The sequence below is a fragment of the Leopardus geoffroyi genome, chromosome C3 (assembly GCF_018350155.1).
Source record: "Leopardus geoffroyi isolate Oge1 chromosome C3, O.geoffroyi_Oge1_pat1.0, whole genome shotgun sequence".
NCBI classification, from domain to species: Eukaryota; Metazoa; Chordata; class Mammalia; order Carnivora; family Felidae; genus Leopardus; species Leopardus geoffroyi.
In genome coordinates, this window is record NC_059338.1 from 131,877,363 (window position 1) to 131,894,608 (window position 17,246).

General features: G+C 38.1%; 1 protein-coding gene and 1 long non-coding RNA gene across 2 annotated transcripts in view; one reads left to right on the top strand and one right to left on the bottom strand.

The window, feature by feature from the left end:
• TRPA1 (transient receptor potential cation channel subfamily A member 1) overlaps positions 1-17,246 on the top strand; it is a 55,191-nt gene that overhangs the window by 17,685 nt on the left and 20,260 nt on the right. Inside the window, exons 7-15 of the mRNA XM_045454928.1 lie at positions 346-482; positions 3,243-3,291; positions 5,009-5,108; positions 5,757-5,857; positions 7,389-7,558; positions 7,646-7,810; positions 9,279-9,393; positions 10,324-10,490; positions 12,106-12,199. Coding sequence (XP_045310884.1) covers positions 346-482; positions 3,243-3,291; positions 5,009-5,108; positions 5,757-5,857; positions 7,389-7,558; positions 7,646-7,810; positions 9,279-9,393; positions 10,324-10,490; positions 12,106-12,199 — 1,098 coding nt within the window. The remainder of the gene's footprint in view (positions 1-345; positions 483-3,242; positions 3,292-5,008; positions 5,109-5,756; positions 5,858-7,388; positions 7,559-7,645; positions 7,811-9,278; positions 9,394-10,323; positions 10,491-12,105; positions 12,200-17,246) is intronic.
• LOC123586071 overlaps positions 9,454-17,246 on the bottom strand; it is a 46,002-nt gene continuing 38,209 nt past the window's right edge. Inside the window, exon 6 of the long non-coding RNA XR_006706586.1 lies at positions 9,454-10,552. This is a non-coding gene — a long non-coding RNA (uncharacterized LOC123586071). The remainder of the gene's footprint in view (positions 10,553-17,246) is intronic.

Below are 17,246 nucleotides of genomic sequence, written 5' to 3' on the forward strand. Positions count from 1 at the left end.
TAACTCCTTTACATTTAATTTAGATTGAAGTAGGTATTATTTTTTGCTGCTCATGTAGAAGCAGAACAAGAAAATATCCCAAATTTCAGCCTAGCCAAAGAATTTTAAGAGCTACCCAAAACAATTGCAAATGCAAATACAGTACAGGTAATGATACTGATAATGACAGTAGAGATACTGAGATGTTAAGAGCTATCAGATTGCATGGAAGCAAAATTGCTAGCCATGATTCTTATATTGATGCTTGATTTTGTTGACTTGGGAAGAAAAAACCCAGAGCTGAATTTAGGTTATATCCTTAAATTTGGACTTAAATATTGGTTCTGGTATTAAACCTCTTTGCAGAATGGGAAGTGCACACCCCTTCACTTTGCTGCCACCCAGGGAGCCACTGAGATTGTTAAATTGATGATATCTTCCTATTCTGGTAGCAGTGATATCGTCAATGCAGTGGATGGAAATCAGGAGACACTCCTTCACAGGCAAGATTCCTACCTATCATTGTGTGTACACATTTTCAGTCTTCATGTATTAAGTTGTACGCTGCCAGAAATAGTGCTTATAGTAACAGATTCTGTAGTTCAGAAGAAAATAACATAAAGATTCTGTGTTTCAGCTGGAATCTCTGTGTTCCTCTAAAATTAGAACGTTAAATAGATTTTCATAAAATAAAATTTCCAGTGGCATGTTCTGGATCATTTCTCAGGCCAGCGGAATAGGCTTAAGATGAATTCTCTGTATGCGCAGGAGGTCAACAGACATGTCTTTTCCAAGCCTTTTTCTAATCTGTTTCACTTCGTCATATGTGTCTTCTCATGTTTATTAGAGATAATGGAGCAGATACGTTCCACTTTTCGCACCCCATTACCCTTTCCACTCACCCTCACAATTACAAATGTTTTCAAAGCATCCAGTTTTAGGAAATGGTCACCAAGCACCAAACAAGATAAATGTGTGTGGGGTTTTTTTTTTTTTTTTTTTTTCCCCCGAGGCTTAACAGAAATCCACATCAGGGAAAAAAAAGCATCTGAAACTGTAGGCTTACTAGATGGTAGGACGGGAAACAGGCAGTGTGGACTGAGTTCAATTCCTTTTGGAAGACAAGGATTAAATGCTTCCTGTGTGAGTGAAAGAGGTAGGCAAGATGAGTCTTCCCTTTCTCTTTCTTTCTTTGTCTCTTTCTCTCTCGCGCGCGCGCTCTCTCTCTCACGCACACACTGTGAGTATGCAGAAGCCCTGAATGGCAGGAAAGAGCTGAGTATTCCCAATAGGTAACTGGACCAGGAAATCTACACTATCCCTCAGGGACAAAGAAACTCTGGCTACCAATAGAAGATCTAGTTCTCAACTAGGGAGGTGGATATGAATGTCCACATTAGTAAAAGCACCAGCCACAATGAGCTATGTGCGAATGGAAAGAACCTCCCACTTAGGATGTGTTTGCAAAGTAAAATTTCATAGCAATGAGGAAAATTTATAGAGGACAGCAAGATCAACGAAAGGGTAATTTGCTTCCAAGGAAATAGAAATAATAGAGCAAGCTGAAAATGATTTGAAAATAAGGCTATTTAAAATATTCAGAAATTTAAAGGAAGGAATAATCAACTATGTGAAAATAAGTAGATTAAGATGACAGATTATTAAAAACAAATTGGCATTTGGAATAAAAGACTGGTGATATGAAATGGCTGATCAGAACAAAAACAAAAGATAGATTGACGTCCACACTGGAGAGTCTCAAATTGCTGCACCTTAGAATCATGGGGGTAGTTTATAAAGTCCTCATGCCAGTTCATATCCCAGATTACATCAGATTCTTCATGATGGTTTTAGGAACTTTTTAAAACTCTGTAACTATTTCCAGGTTATATCCAATTTAGAACCCCAATGATCTGGATATAGTGAAAATGTGTGCATTTAGATCACAGCTTTAATGCACAAGTATGCATAAGAAGGAATTATTTAAGGAAAAAATCCACTCACCTTACCCATAAGTGTCTTTAGCTTGGTGACTACTCTAGTTGGACATACTCACCTTGGATTGGCTATAGATTTCTTGGACCAATTCAGTCCAATTCTAATTAACCTAATACTGATTTAGAATCCTGGAATATCCTTCTAATAGCCAGTGACATTTGGAGTTTATCTTGAACTTCAAAGGAAGGTTTGTTCTTTGGGCTAGAATTCTTTTTTTACCACAGTGCAAAGACCTCGGTACATTATTCTGGCTGAAACAATAAGCTTTGGAGTAAGGGGAATGGGGTGCCAGCCCTACCTGGCTACGTAACATTTGGCAAATCATTTACCTCTCCAAGCCTCAATGCTAACATCTACTGAGAATGTGCATTTTTAATGAACTCCCAGGTGGTGCCAGTGCTGCTCCTCTGCAGCCCACACTTTGAGTAGCAAAGCTCTAGACTGGGGGGAGGGGGGGTACAAGAACAAATCATATGGGGCTCATAATGTTATTATTCATTTCCCTTCAATTACTAAACAGGTTTAATGTAATTTAAATATAAAACAACCTCTTGTGAATTTGGGGTGAAAACTGACAAACTGATTCTGAAATTTATATATGAGGCTAAGAACAGATGAGATAATCTTAAATAGGGACAAAGAAACTATATTTTAATACAAAACATAAGCTTTCAATTATTAGCATTAACATTTGCTATGGAGGCACTTTAGATTGAAAACTTTGGTTTGCTTTATTAATGTCATTTTGTGACTGGCTATGACATAATGCCACAATGACTTCAGTTCTCCCCATAATTTGTTTATGGCTTCATAAAACCTTAGGAAAGCTAATGCTTTGTTAACTTTGGTGAAGAGAGGGCATTTTGAATATTGCAGGTGAATTGTAGATGCACCTTGCATGCAACTGTTTTTTCCCCCATGATCACAGTGATAACAGCCTGTTCTTTTGTCGTTTACTTTAAGCTCTTAGGACAGATGTTACTACTCACTTCACATGTTCAAGATGATTTGATGAGGACATAACCACTTTACTAAAAGATGAGGAAGAAAATATTGTGATGTGTTTGAACTTTCTCGATTACTATTACTTTGAAAATGTTACCCTAAATCACAATCAATTATAAATTTTGAAAGGCTATTGATTTTCTAGCATTTTATAATGTTGTTAAGTGATAATGTAAATAAACTTTTTGAGTATAGTATAGCTTTATTTTATATATTTATATCAGTAGTACTTTAATATGCTTATCATTCTCTTTTTGCAGAGCCTCATTATTTGATCACCATGAACTGGCAGACTACTTAATTTCAGTGGTAACTATTCTATAGACAGTTTTTTGTTTTATTACTATTTACAGTTAGAAAATCATATAATTACATAATGTATTTTCAAAACTAAGCCAAATTTTGTTGCTTATCAGCAAAAAAAGTTTACAAAAAGATGACTGACGCATTTACAAATAGAGTATGTTATATATGAATCCATAATGGCCGGACTTCATTACCACCAAGTTGGGCAGAAACTGTACCCGTGTTTTTAGTGTTGGGAGTTGGTGGGTACATAGCAAGGACAGTTCTGTGAAGCAGTCCTCGAGGAGTGTTAGGCTTCACAGCTCTGCTGACTCTTCATGCACAAGCAGCTTGGAGAGGGACACAGGACAAGCAGTACACGTCACCTTCCACATTCTCCGTAAGCTTCCACCCCGGCTGCCTCAGCGCCGTCTTTCCAAGGATGGAAACTGAGAAAAATACTGTCCAGAGTTTGTTACAACTGAAAGCACACAATCTTTTTCATTCTAAGAGGTGTACTCAGTTGACTTTCGAGTTAAATTTTAACAGGTCACTTACACAGATGACTACATGATGTATGTATTTAAGCCCCACCATATCAGCAATGAATGTAGTTCCATTTGTCGTGTTCCTCAGGCGTTTGTTGTCAATAGCAACTATTGAAATTGTGATATTTACATAGAGGAATCCTGGAAAGATTCATTATATGCCATAGTTTTGTCATGCGTGGTTTTCTGCGAACACAGCTGTGTCTTTGCCTGGCAAGAGAACTGTAGCAGGAACTCACTAACCAATATCAGGCTTTCAAAGGGGGTACTGGTGCTGTCATCATCTGTATTTATTGGTCCCCAAAGAACAGGGAAATATCCAGAGTCGGAGTTTAAGCTATTTTATCCCTGTCCAAGAGACAGAATTCTTCCCATGAATTTTTTTTAAGCTTTTGTTTCTGGTCCTGCAAAATATTATAACCGTAGCACATAATGTTAAATATTGACTTATTAATTTAAAATCTATCTGTACTATATGATTTTTAAGTATACATTTTATCAGATATTTGACTAAAATTTTACTTGAGGATCTGAATTACTTCAGTTATTTAAGTTCATCTATTTTAGATGAAGTAGATTTTTTTAAGTGAACTATTTCTTGTGAATGTTTAAAAAATCCTATATGCAATAAATATGGATGATTTTTTTATCATGGATATTCAAAAAAATTTTTTTAATGTTCCTTTTTGAGAGAGTGTGAGTGAGGGAGGGCCAGAGAGAGAAGGAGACACAGAATCCTAAGCAGGCTCTAGGCTCCCAGCTGTCAGTACAGAGTTGGATGTGGGGCTTGGAACCCACCAACCGTGAGATGGTTACCTGAGCCAAAGTCGGACACTTAACTGACTGACCCACCCAGGCGCCCCTATCATGGATATTTAAAAATGTTTTCTTACATTGAGAACTAAACTATTGGTATAGGTCAAAGGATTTTAGTTTTATGATTTCGGTAATAACATTGATCTGTCACCAGATGTCAGTCAAAAGGTTAACACGTGGGGATAATTTGTTGTTGAAATTATAAAAGAATGCCTTGATTTCTGATGCTACAAGATATGAATTCTAGGGAGATTTCAAGTAGTTATATAGTTATACATTTGAATGCTAGCCATATATGGACACTTTATTTCAATGAATTAACATTATTTACAGATTGCAGTTTGTAAGCTAATTTGTTCATAAACTCTTTATTTTAGGGAGCAGATATCAATAGCGCTGATTCGGAAGGACGTTCTCCACTTATATTAGCAACTGCTTCTGCATCTTGGAATATTGTAAATTTGCTACTGTCTAAAGGTACCATGAGGGACCAGGCCAAGCTTTACAACTACTACTTAATTTGATATTAAACATTTATTAACCACTTATCATGTGCCAGGCATTGGGCCAGGTGCTGTGAATACAGAGATAAATAGAACACTTGCCCTGTCTAGAAAAATTGTAAGTTCAGTAAGGGAGTGATCCTTAAAAAGATAATTTCGAACAATAATAGATGACATTTATAAAGCAAGTTTTATGTTGTGTGCATGCTGCTGAACATTTAATCTACATTCTCTCAATGATTAATCCTGTGATGTAGGTACTGCAACTGTCTCCACTGTAGGTACTACCTGATGTAAAGATAACAAAGAAGATAACTACTGTCCCTTTTTTCTTGATATCTAATCTCTCCATCTTCATATTTTATGCTTTAAAAAGGTGAGATCTCCTACATTAATTAATGCAACAAATCATAGATTCTCTACCCCCCCACACACATACACACATACGCAGTGAGGTAAATCCATTTTAAATACAGTTTTCATTTATAAATAAAGTTTCCTGTAAGCTAATGGTTGACAAAGTTTTAAGTAAAAAATCTTTGATTTTCTTAAACTGAAAATCAACCATAGGTCATGCTTTAAATAAATGAGTAGAAGTTATATTTATATTATGTTTTTACAGGTGCCCATGTAGACATAAAAGATCATCTTGGACGTAATTTTTTGCATTTGACTGTACAGCAACCTCATGGATTAAAAAATCTGCGACCTGAGTTTATGCAGGTAATGGATATATATGTGGATTTACATAAAGCAAGTTGGGTTCAGGTAAAAGATATATATGTGGATGTCCATAAACTGGGTCAGGTAAAATGATTTTGCTTACGGTTTTTATTATTATGAAGTCTCATTTTGGAATTTAAAAATTATTTTAAAGTAAAAATTCCATATTTTAATATTTACAACATGATGGTGATGATTATGATAATAAATTTCATTGGGGTTGAATTTTTCAAGTTAGAGAGGTTTCCTATATGCCCCATCTATTTTTTCTTAAGTTTATTATTTATTTTGAGAGAGAGAGCATGCATGGAAGGGGCAAGAGAGAGGCAGAGAGAGAGGATCCCAAGCAGGCTCTTCATCGTCAGCATGGAGCCCAGATGTGGGGCTCTAACCCACAAACCGTGAGATCACGCCCTGGGCCAAAGTCAAGATTTGAACGCTTAACTGACTGAGCCACCCAGGTGCCCTCTCTATATCCCCATCTATAATTTAGCTTTCCATCAGTATTTTAACTATTACAAATTACATATCAGTGGAAAAGCCAAGTATGGGAGTGAATTCATAATACTTAATCATCAATTAAGAAAAACTATTTGGGGTGCTTCGGTGGCTCAGTCAGTTAAGCGTCTGACTCTTGATTTTGGTTCAGATGATGATCTCACAGTTTTTGGAATCCAGCCCTGCCTGGGGCTCTGCACTGACAATGCGAAGCCTGCTTAGGATTCTTCTCTCCCTCTCTCCCTCCCTCCCCGCCCCCGCCCGACTCTCTCTCTCTCTCTCTCTCTCTCTCTCTCTCTCTCTCTCTCTCCCCCTCTCCTTTCCCCGCTCATGCTTGCATGCACTTTCTCTCTCTCTCTCAAAATAAATGAATAAGCATTAAAAAAATAAGAAAAAAACTATTCAACATATTTCACTTGACAGGTTGAAACATTATCTCTGTATTTATATTCACCAGCTAATACTTATCAAGTGACTATTAGGTGTATCTGAAGTTCACCATATTTTTATAATAAATAGATTTTTAACATTGTCAAAGTCTTTAATTGAGAATAAAAATCCTTGTAGTTGCATGTTTAAAAGTAAAAATGTTTATTGATTGGACTAAGTGCTCATTTTCCATTCAATTTTTAATTTAATATTCATATAAATATAAAGTAAACCTAATTTTTAACATCTCCTTCCTTTTGTCTAATGGAACACATTAGCATTAAGTTCTTAAGTGTTATTTGGGACAAAAAAGTGAAAGGAGGGCTGAAGAGGGTGGCCTGTAGCAATGCTGGATTGAATACATTAAGTACACATCTTATTCTTAGGACTTTGCATAACCTTTAATATGGAAGTCTACATTTCAGGGAGACAGAGCATGCACCATCATCCAAATTAATTTTACTCCAGTACCTTTGAGTTACTTATATTTTTGCCCTCAAGGTGTACATATTGACCATTGGAAAATTCTGTCCTACAGGATAGTTTGAAAAACACTACATGAGCTTGAGAACAGTTATATTTAGAATATTAATTTTTTCCATAGATGCAACATATTAAAAAGCTGGTAATGGATGAAGATGATGACGGGTGTACTCCTCTACATTATGCATGTAGACACGGGATTCCTGTCTCTGTAGATAACCTCCTTGACTTTAATGTGTCCATTCATTCCAAAAGCAAAGATAAGAAATCACCCTTACATTTTGCAGCCAGGTAAGGGTCCATTTACCTTGACCCTGTGAGCGTGCCTCCTTTCTGTTTAATATTTGCTTTGAAAATATGAAACCTAATTTTTTCAAGTTACGGGCGTATCAACACCTGTCAGAGGCTTCTGCAAGATATGAATGACACGAGGCTTTTGAATGAAGGTGACCTCCATGGAATGACGCCTTTGCACCTGGCTGCAAAAAATGGGCATGATAAGGTAGTTCAACTTCTTCTGAAAAAAGGTGCATTATTTCTCAGGTAAGGATATGTGACCAGAATATTTATGTATTTTTAATTAGCCATTTTTGGGCTTTTTTTCTATTTTATTCTGAGTTATGATATCTAACTTTCTCACTAAGTGCTTTTGTCTATCTTATTTAATTGTCAGAACCTACATGATTTTTCATATGTTGAACAGGACATCAGTCTTATTTCTAATTGACAATGACATCAAGGTTTATAGATTTGAAGACTTCATTTGAGTTCACAGAATAAGTGGCTTGGTGCAAAGTAGTTTGAGACACAATTCTTCATATTTTGCTTTGTCATGCTACTATCCTTTTATGCAGATACATGTACACACACACCCCATACAAATTCAAAGACTTTTTCATTCTGTCTGATGAACGATGGACGTGAAAATCTCTCTTTATGCTACAACACGAAACATGAAGAATTCCTGAATTTCATTATACTTAAGTCTAACACAAGGAGCAAAAACAAATTAAAAATAATTAAACATAATTAGAAGATAGCATAATTAAATGACATCTTTGTAAAAAGCCAAGTTTTATAGAAGTGTGGTGAGCTATCTTTTAATTTTACCAATGTGGAAGCAAAGAGCTCATTAGGCTAACGTTCAGAAACACACTTCTGTATCAGAGCACCAGTCCTGCAAGGTAGGGCTGCAGCTGAGAAGTGAATGCTCTGCTCAGTTCCTTTCTGCCTTCAGCGGACATGCGTGGGGTACCCCAAATGGATCCAGGCCAGACATTTGTTGCTTAAGTGCCTCACAACTGAAATGGCGAGGTGGCCCTTGCAACCTAAAATAGGTGCTCACTAGCACTGAAATTAAGTTGTGTCAGGATCTCATACTTTTTTTTTTTTTCCATCTGTAATTTGGAGGGATGACAAGGCTTCATTGTATTTACATCTTGAATTTCTGTGAGAGAAAGGATGTTTTCTAAAGGGATTAATAAGCGTCTTTGAGAGCACTGGAGGAATGATCTTTTCAGTCCTGAAGTCTTAGAAACAGAAGTAGCATTAAGCTAAGCATCTTAAGGTCATGTATTGTAAAATATTATTAGCAGCAGCAGCAATTAGTGGCCATGAAGACTAATAACCACCATCATGGAAAAGTTTTGATACAATATTCAACGAAAGAATAAAACAAGATTTAAAGTAGTGTGTATAAGTACATTATAGTCTTGAAAAATGTGTTTTCTCAAGTTTTACCCACCCACAGATGTTTATTGTGTTTATATACTTTTATATGTTAATCTACTAAATTAAAAAATATGTGTGAATCACATTATTGGAAGATTACTTAAGATCATTAGTCTTGAAATTAGCTCATTTTTAGAAATATGTAATACATATTTAGTTGCTAGAACTCAGATATGCATTTATTTTTTGTACTCATCAGACTCACCTTTCAAATGGGTGGCATTCCTTCCCAGGATTCATCTGAGAAGTGAATGAACAGTCCTTTCTTAACTCTTAACAGTGACCACAGTGGCTGGACTGCTTTGCATCATGCTTCCTTGGGCGGGTACACTCAGACCATGAAGGTCATTCTTGACACTAACATGAAGTGCACAGATCAGCTAGATGAAGAAGGGGTATGTACTGTGTTCTCCATACCTACCCAAAGTCTTGGCATTGAAGAAACTTCCAAAATTGCATGAAAGCGTCCTTTCCAGCCATTTTATTTCCTTCCTTGCTGCATTCATAGTCTTTTGTTGGGTTCTTACTCTGCAGACGCTAAGTGAGGAATGAGTAAGAGGGGAACAGAATAAGGAGAATGCTAACAGGTGGGTGCATGTTGAGACACCTCTTGAGTCTCGCAGAGAGTCCACAGGCCTACGTAGATTGATGAAAAAATTTTCAGTACTCCCTGGTGAACTGAGACAAATGAAGAGGTTCGGGGTATGTTTTCATATAGCTAAGTGTATTTGATTTGAAAGACTATCCTTTATTCTGCTATACTTCCTCTTTTTATGGAGAGTATTAAAATTCACATTCTTTCATGAAATGATAGAGGTAGAAGGTTGTTATTGCTTTTTAAGTTGTCTTTATGTGTCAAATTAAAGATTGGCAACCTTAGAGCAATTCCTGATTTTTAAAAAATTTCACCAGACTACAAAAAGCCAACATCTGGAAATCATTGCTCTACTAAGACAAGAAACCTCTTAGAAGTATTCTGTGTTCACTCCAACATCTTTACTCTGAAAGTCTGTCATTTGTCCTTGCGGAATCATCCCAATATAAAAACAAAGTAAAACCAACCACTTGGAATTGCTTGTGCGCATACACACACACACACACACACACACACACACACACACACACACACACCCCGTGTGTGAACTAGAAACTCCTTATTCGATGCTTGACTCTGAGCATTGGTTTTAAATTTTACATATTTTGGTATTAAATAGTTGGGTTTGTCAATAATTTATTTTAAGCAGTTCAAAGATGAAAGCAGTACGATAGCCAAAGGATGACTAGCCATTGTCACAGGATTTTCTGTGTCCTGTTCTCTCTGAAAGAACACTGCACTGCACTTTGCTGCAAGGGAAGGCCATGCCAAAGCCGTCGCACTTCTTTTGAGTTACGATGCTGCCATCGTCCTGAACAAGCAGCAGGCCTCCTTTTTGCATGTTGCAATTCACAATAAGAGGAAGGACGTGGTTCTTACGACCATCAAGAACAAAAGGTATGCTTTCTTCCTATCCCACTGTCATTTCGTGTCCTCTGGCACAAGGGATGATTTATAACCTGAAAGGAAACAGAAAAAGAATAAGTTTCAGCTGTTAATCAACATTTCTTAAACATCAGTTGTTGACATAAAGTTTTTAATGTACTCTTTGGGTAATAACGGACATGTTACTGAACTCTCTGGTTTTTGGTTTCCATTTCTAAATCGTGGGAGCATAGATCACCTTCATAACACTCATGTGACACTCATGGGGTTCGGGCATGGGTAGTATCTGGCACTATGGTCATTGTCTAGCACACTCTTCCCTGCTCAACCTGAATCTGCCAACACTCTCTTGCCAATACGAATGTGAAAAACGGATGTTGGTGAAAATCCTCTCCGGGGTATATCCAGGTTGTTAATAGGGCCATCGATTGGAATTTCCCTTAACACATAACCTTTTGTGGTTGTGGGTTTTTATGCCATATTTTAAGGAGTTCTAATGATAAAGTTGGAGGGTAGTTTGTCCTAGTTTTTGTACATAAACTTTTCTGTATAATCACAGATATGCTCAAGGGCCCTGTATCACCCAGTTGTGGACACAGAGGTGAGCCATTTCATATTCGAGACAGATAAGCCTGTGTTTTTAAGCATGGGCAATCTCAAGACCCACCCGTCACCAATGATTATTCCTTTGAAACACTAGCCAATGCAAGTGTGCAACCAGAAGTTTGCCACTGATTATGCAGATGTTCTAGATGCATTTTACTGATACTGTTAACAGAAAGTTTGGTACTTTTTGGAAGTAGTCTCCTATGACATAGATAGGATCTTGGAGATAAATGGTCTCTTCTTTACTTCCTGTTGGAGATTTATTTCCTCCTTGGTATCAAAAGCACCTTCTTATCATGTCCAAACAAATGGCAGGGAAGAAAGGAGCAGACTCTGTAATCTCCTGGCAGAATCCATGCTTATTAACGTACTTGACACATGTTATTTTGTAGTTTAATTCAACATGATATATATACACGGATTACCCATTAAATATCATGTGTTCAGGCGCGCCAGGGGGGTTCAGTTGGGTGTCCGACTTCGGCTCAGATCATGATCTCACAGCTCATGGGTTTGAGCCTGCTTCGGATTCTGTGTCTCCCTCTTTCTCTGCCCCTTCCCTGCTCACGCTCTGTGTCTCTCTCTCTCTCTCAAAAATAAATAAACATTAGAAAAAATTAAAAAAATATATCATGTTCAGTACTACGTTGCTATTGTATATATGTGAATGTGAGTATCTCTACCCAGCATGACCAGCTCATACTATTTCATGATTTCAGGAGAAAAGAAGGTAAAAGCTTACCTTTTTAAGAAGGAATTTAGAGAAAAAGAACAGTGATTATATCCATCCTAGAATTTTCCCACATTTCTAATTTCCACTAGTGGACAAGGACCCTATTAATGGTTTGATCTTAATTCGTGAACTATTGGTTCCATTGGAACAATTTCAGGTTTCTCCTAAAGGTATAATCTTGAATTTCAACTGGCATCTTTGTGGTGTAGCACAGATGGATTATGACTTGTGATTGTTTTATTACTATCACCATTGTTTTTTGTTTTGTTTTGTTTTGCTTTTTAATAGATGGGAAGAATGCCTTAAGGTTTTTAGTCATTATTCTCCAAGCAATAAATGTCCAGTTATGGAAATGGTAGAATACCTCCCTGAATGCATGAAGGTAAGCTCTCCAGACAAAACTGATTCTGGGTATATGCTTGGCATATAATAAAATATGAGGATTTATTGCTGTAATCGCAATGTAAATGTAATTTTCATTTTTAAAGTAAAGTTTCTAACAATAGGCTATTGATCAGAGAAGTTAGCCAACAAGTGTTTACTTGAATTAAAGAATGATGTTAGTTTTTATATGGAATATAGGAAAATATGGTCAACATCTTTTTATTAGAATAATCCAAATCGAGAACAGAGACTACTAATGGTGGTTGCTGGTGGAATACAGCCTCCAGGTAGTTTTTTGGGGGCACGCATGTTATTGTTTCAAATCTGCGTTAGTTGTTAATATTTAAAACCAGTATGCCTCTCTTAAGGATCCAGATATCTGGCTTCCTGTAAAAATCAGATCTGGTGAGGCAGAACCTTCCGGGCAAGTAGCAGCTGCTTCCTTGAGATAGGGCAAGCACTCTCCCATTTGATACATCCCACCTCTTCCTTTTTTTTTTTTTTTTTTTTAAATGTGATTTATTGTCAAATTGGCTAACATACAGTGAGTACAATATGTTCTTGGTTTTGGGGGTAGATTCCCATGGTTCATCGCTTACATACAACACCCAGTGCTCATCCCAACAAGTGCCGTCCTCCATGCCCGTCACCCATTTTCCCCTCTCCCCCACCCCCCAGTCAGTCCTCACTTTGTTCTCTGTATTTAAGAGTCTCTTATGTTTTGCCTCCCTCCCTCCCTATTTGTAACTATTTTCCCCCCTTCCCTTCCCCCTTAAGTTTCTCAAGTTCCACATATGAGTGAAAACATATATGTCTTTCTCTGACTGACTTAGCATAATACCTTCCAGTTTCATCCACGTTGCTGCAAATGGCATGATGTCATTCTTTCTCATTGACAAGTAGTATTCCACTGTATGTATAAACTACATCTTCTTTATCCATTCATTAGTTGATGAACATTTAGGCTCTTTCCATAATTTGGCTACTGTTGAAATTGTGGCTATAAACATTGGGGTACACGTGCCCCTATGAATCATCACTCCTGTATCCTTTGGATAAATTCCTAGCAATGCTATTGCTGGGTCATAGGGTAGATCTATTTTTAATTTTTTGAGGAACCTCCACACTGTTTTCCAGAGCGGCTGCACCAGTTTACATTCCCACCAACAGTGCAAGAGGGTTCCCGTTTCTGCACATCCTTGCCAGCATCTGTTGTGTCCTGAGTTGTTAATTTTAGCCACTCTGACTGGTGTGAGGTGGTATCTCAGTGTGATTTTGATTTGTATTTCCCTGGTGATGAGTGACATTGAGTATCTTTTCATGTGTCTGTTGGCCATCTGGATTTCTTCTTTGGAAAAGTGTCTATTCATGTTTTCTGCCCATTTCTTCACTGGATTATTTGTTTTTCGGGTGTTGAGTTTGGTAAGTTCTTTATAGATTTTGGATACTAACCCTTTATCTGATATGTCATTTGCAAATATCTTTTCCCATTCTGTCAGTTGCCTTTTAGTTTTGTTGATTATTTCCTTTGCAGTGAAGCAGCTTTTTGTCTTTTTTTTCCAATATATGAAATTTATTGTCAAATTGGTTTCCATACAACACCCAGTGCTCATCCCAAAAGGTGCCCTCCTCAATACCCATTACCCACCCTCCCCTCCCTCCCACCCCCCATCAACCCTCAGTTTGTTCTCAGTTTTTAAGAGTCTCTTATGCTTTGGCTCTCTCTCCCACTCTAACCTCTTTTTTTTCTTTCTTTTTTTTTCCTTCCCCTCCCCCATGGGTTTCTGTTAAGTTTCTCAGGATCCACATAAGAGTGAGAACATATGGTATCTGTCTTTCTCTGTATGGATTATTTCACTTAGCATCACACTCTCCAGTTCCATCCACGTTGCTACAAAGGGCCATATTTCATTCTTTCTCATTGCCACGTAGTACTCCATTGTGTATATAAACCACAATTTCTTTAGCCATTCATCAGTTGATGGACATTTAGGCTCTTTCCATAATTTGGCTATTGTTGAGAGTGCTGCTATAAACATTGGGGTACAAGTGCCCCTATGCATCAGTACTCCTTGGGTAAATTCCTAGCAGTGCTATTGGTGGGTCATAGGGCAGATCTATTTTTAATTTTTTGAGGAACCTCCACACTGTTTTCCAGAGTGGCTGCACCAATTTGCATTCCCACCAACAGTGCAAGAGGGTTCCCGTTTCTCCACATCCTCTCCAGCATCTGTAGTCTCCTGATTTGTTCATTTTGGCCACTCTGATTAGCGTGAGGTGATATCTGAGTGTGGTTTTGATTTATATTTCCCTGATGAGGAGCGACGTTGGGCATCTTTCATGTGCCTGTTGGCCATCCGGATGTTTTCTTTAGAGAAGTGTCTATTCATGTTTTCTGCCCATTTCTTCACTGGGTTATTTGTTTTTTGGGTGTGGAGTTTGGTAAGTTCTTTATAGATATTGGATACTAACCCTTTATCTGATATGTCATTTGCAAATATCTTTTCCCATTCTGTCAGTTGCCTTTTAGTTTTGTTGATTATTTCCTTTGCAGTGAAGCAGCTTTTTATCTTGATGAGATCCCAGTAATTCATTTTTGCTTCTAATTCCCTTACCTTTGGAAATATGTCAAGCAAGAAATTGCTGTGGCTGAGGTCAAAGAGGTTAGAGATTGGATCTTTCTCCATCCTGTTCCATGGTTTTCCTCTCGTCCAGATACAGTCCTATGCTTCCCCAGCTTCTCTTTCTCTTCCCTTTGTCTCTCCACAGAAGGGGATCCCTCCCCTCCTTGCCTACGCAGCCTGTTTTCTCTCTCCCACAGTCATATACCTATGGCCCACCAGCTTGTCCTGGTGGGTCCTTAGGGACGTCTCTGTCCCTCTGCAGCCCAGCTTGGAATTCAGAGTCCTTTGGCCTCAACACTTCTGTGTTTGAGGGACGAGGGAACTTCGGGTCCCCCTACTTCTCCACCATTGGCCCGCGAGTCCCACCTCTTCCTTTTGTATACTCAGTCTAATGCCTACTGTTCATTGCCGTGTATTGTCATTTTGGTGCAGCTGCTCTCCTTGTAGTCGAGAGATATTTCTCTATGTATGAATTTACCCAAATTGTAAAGACAGAAACCAGCCCAAGGAGAGACAACACTTCAAAAACAGTGGAAAAGAGCTCTTAATGCTGGCACAGTTCATTCATTTACACTACCCCCTGGCTTCTGTGGGCCTCCAAGTGTGTGATTCTCTGTACTGGATTGAACATATACCCAGCATGTAACTGGACTTTCACTACAAGAGAAACACCCATGAACTGTTGAGCATGTGCGTGTTTAAGGATGCAGGTAAAAACCTCCTGAGAAGGTTGATATTTGAAGATTGGGACAAAGAATAATCAAAAGAAAAAAAAAAAAGATGCCTTTGGCTGTCATTCAGAGGGAAAATATATTCAAATATGGAGGAGGCAGTGAGACATAGTAAGACAGGGGCACAGGGACAAAATTAGAGCCTGATGGTCCTGGGTTTTGGTCCTGGCTCTTGCTACTGCTTTGGGTGAATCATTTCTTCCCTGAACTTCATTTTCTGCTTCATCTCCAAACAAGTGACACTGATACTGATCTTACAAAGTGATTACAAAAAGTAGAGGCAAGATATATGAAATATTCAGGAGTGTGCTTGTCATACCTTGTACAACCTACTGTTATTATACTGCTTGTGTGGTTGGTTATTAGTACTACAGCTACTCACACTTAACTGTTTTTACTTGTCAGTAAGCACTTGGTATGTGCTAAGTACTTCACATGCATTTTTTTTCTTTATAATATCCAATAGAAATTGGAGTCCGTCCAGTTCATAGGTTAGCATTTCAAGTACTTAAATTCATCAAAGGGAACATAAATATTCAGGATTGAAAATGATCTCAGAATTTCTTAATAATTCTAGTTGTTGGAATCTGTCCTAATGAACAGAGATACAGATTTACATATAGTAATGTTTTATGTAGCATTAATAACAGTAAAAAAAATGTTAGAAATACTCACATATGGAAAACATGGAAAGGAACTTAAAAGATTACACCAAAATGTTAATAAGAATTACCACAATTGTGGGATTATGATTAGTTTTTCTTTTCTTTACACGATTATATATTTTCTAGTTCATTTTCAATAATTTGCTTGCATTTTAGTATTGTGAATTTGTCCTTAAATAACTTTTAGTTTAGCCTCACATCATATACTTGAGTAATTTACATAGTCCCTCCCCATGTTTCCACCTTCCTTTCTGTAGCCTATGCTGATTATTAATTACAAAGGTCTCAAACAGTCTCAGACCTGCTTCTCTGGTTCTGCCTTGCACAGCACTACTGACTAGTTTTGTCCTTATTTCTTAGGGTGCTTTTTATGATCCTTAGTATCACTGCCTGGTCACCAACAGAGACTGAAAAATTTTTTTTTTAACGTTTATTTATTTTTGAGACAGAGAGAGACAGAGCATGAACGGGGGAGGGTCAGAGAGAGGGAGACACAGAATCTGAAACAGGCTCCAGGCTCTGAGCTGTCAGCACAGAGCCCGACGCGGGGCTCGAACTCACGGACTGAGAGATCATGACCTGAGCCAAAGTTGGCCGCTTAACCGACTGAGCCACCCAGGTGCCCTGAGACTGAAAATTTTTTAAGTCCCTCCGGGTGTTTGAGACTACCAGCGGGACAGGGGTGCCCTCCCAATGGGGCCTGGGTCCCTGTTTCTCTCCTTCATGAAGGGGTGCTGTCCAGTCCTCTACCCTTGCTTCTTGCAGGTGGGGTTGACCAGATGCCCCAGGAGTTTTGGGGGACACACTGGTGGAATCATCTGGAGCTTTTTGTGTCCAGATTCTTCTCCAGGAGAACAATCTGGGCAGTATTCCTTTCTTGGGATGATGAATTTGGGCACCAGAAAGGTGCCAGCACACAGATTGGGGGTGACTGAAATAGTTTATGTTAACAGGGACCCCACAAAAATATTTATCCCTACATGTCCTAGAGGTAGCTGTAATGATCCCTTAAGTGTTCTCCCCTT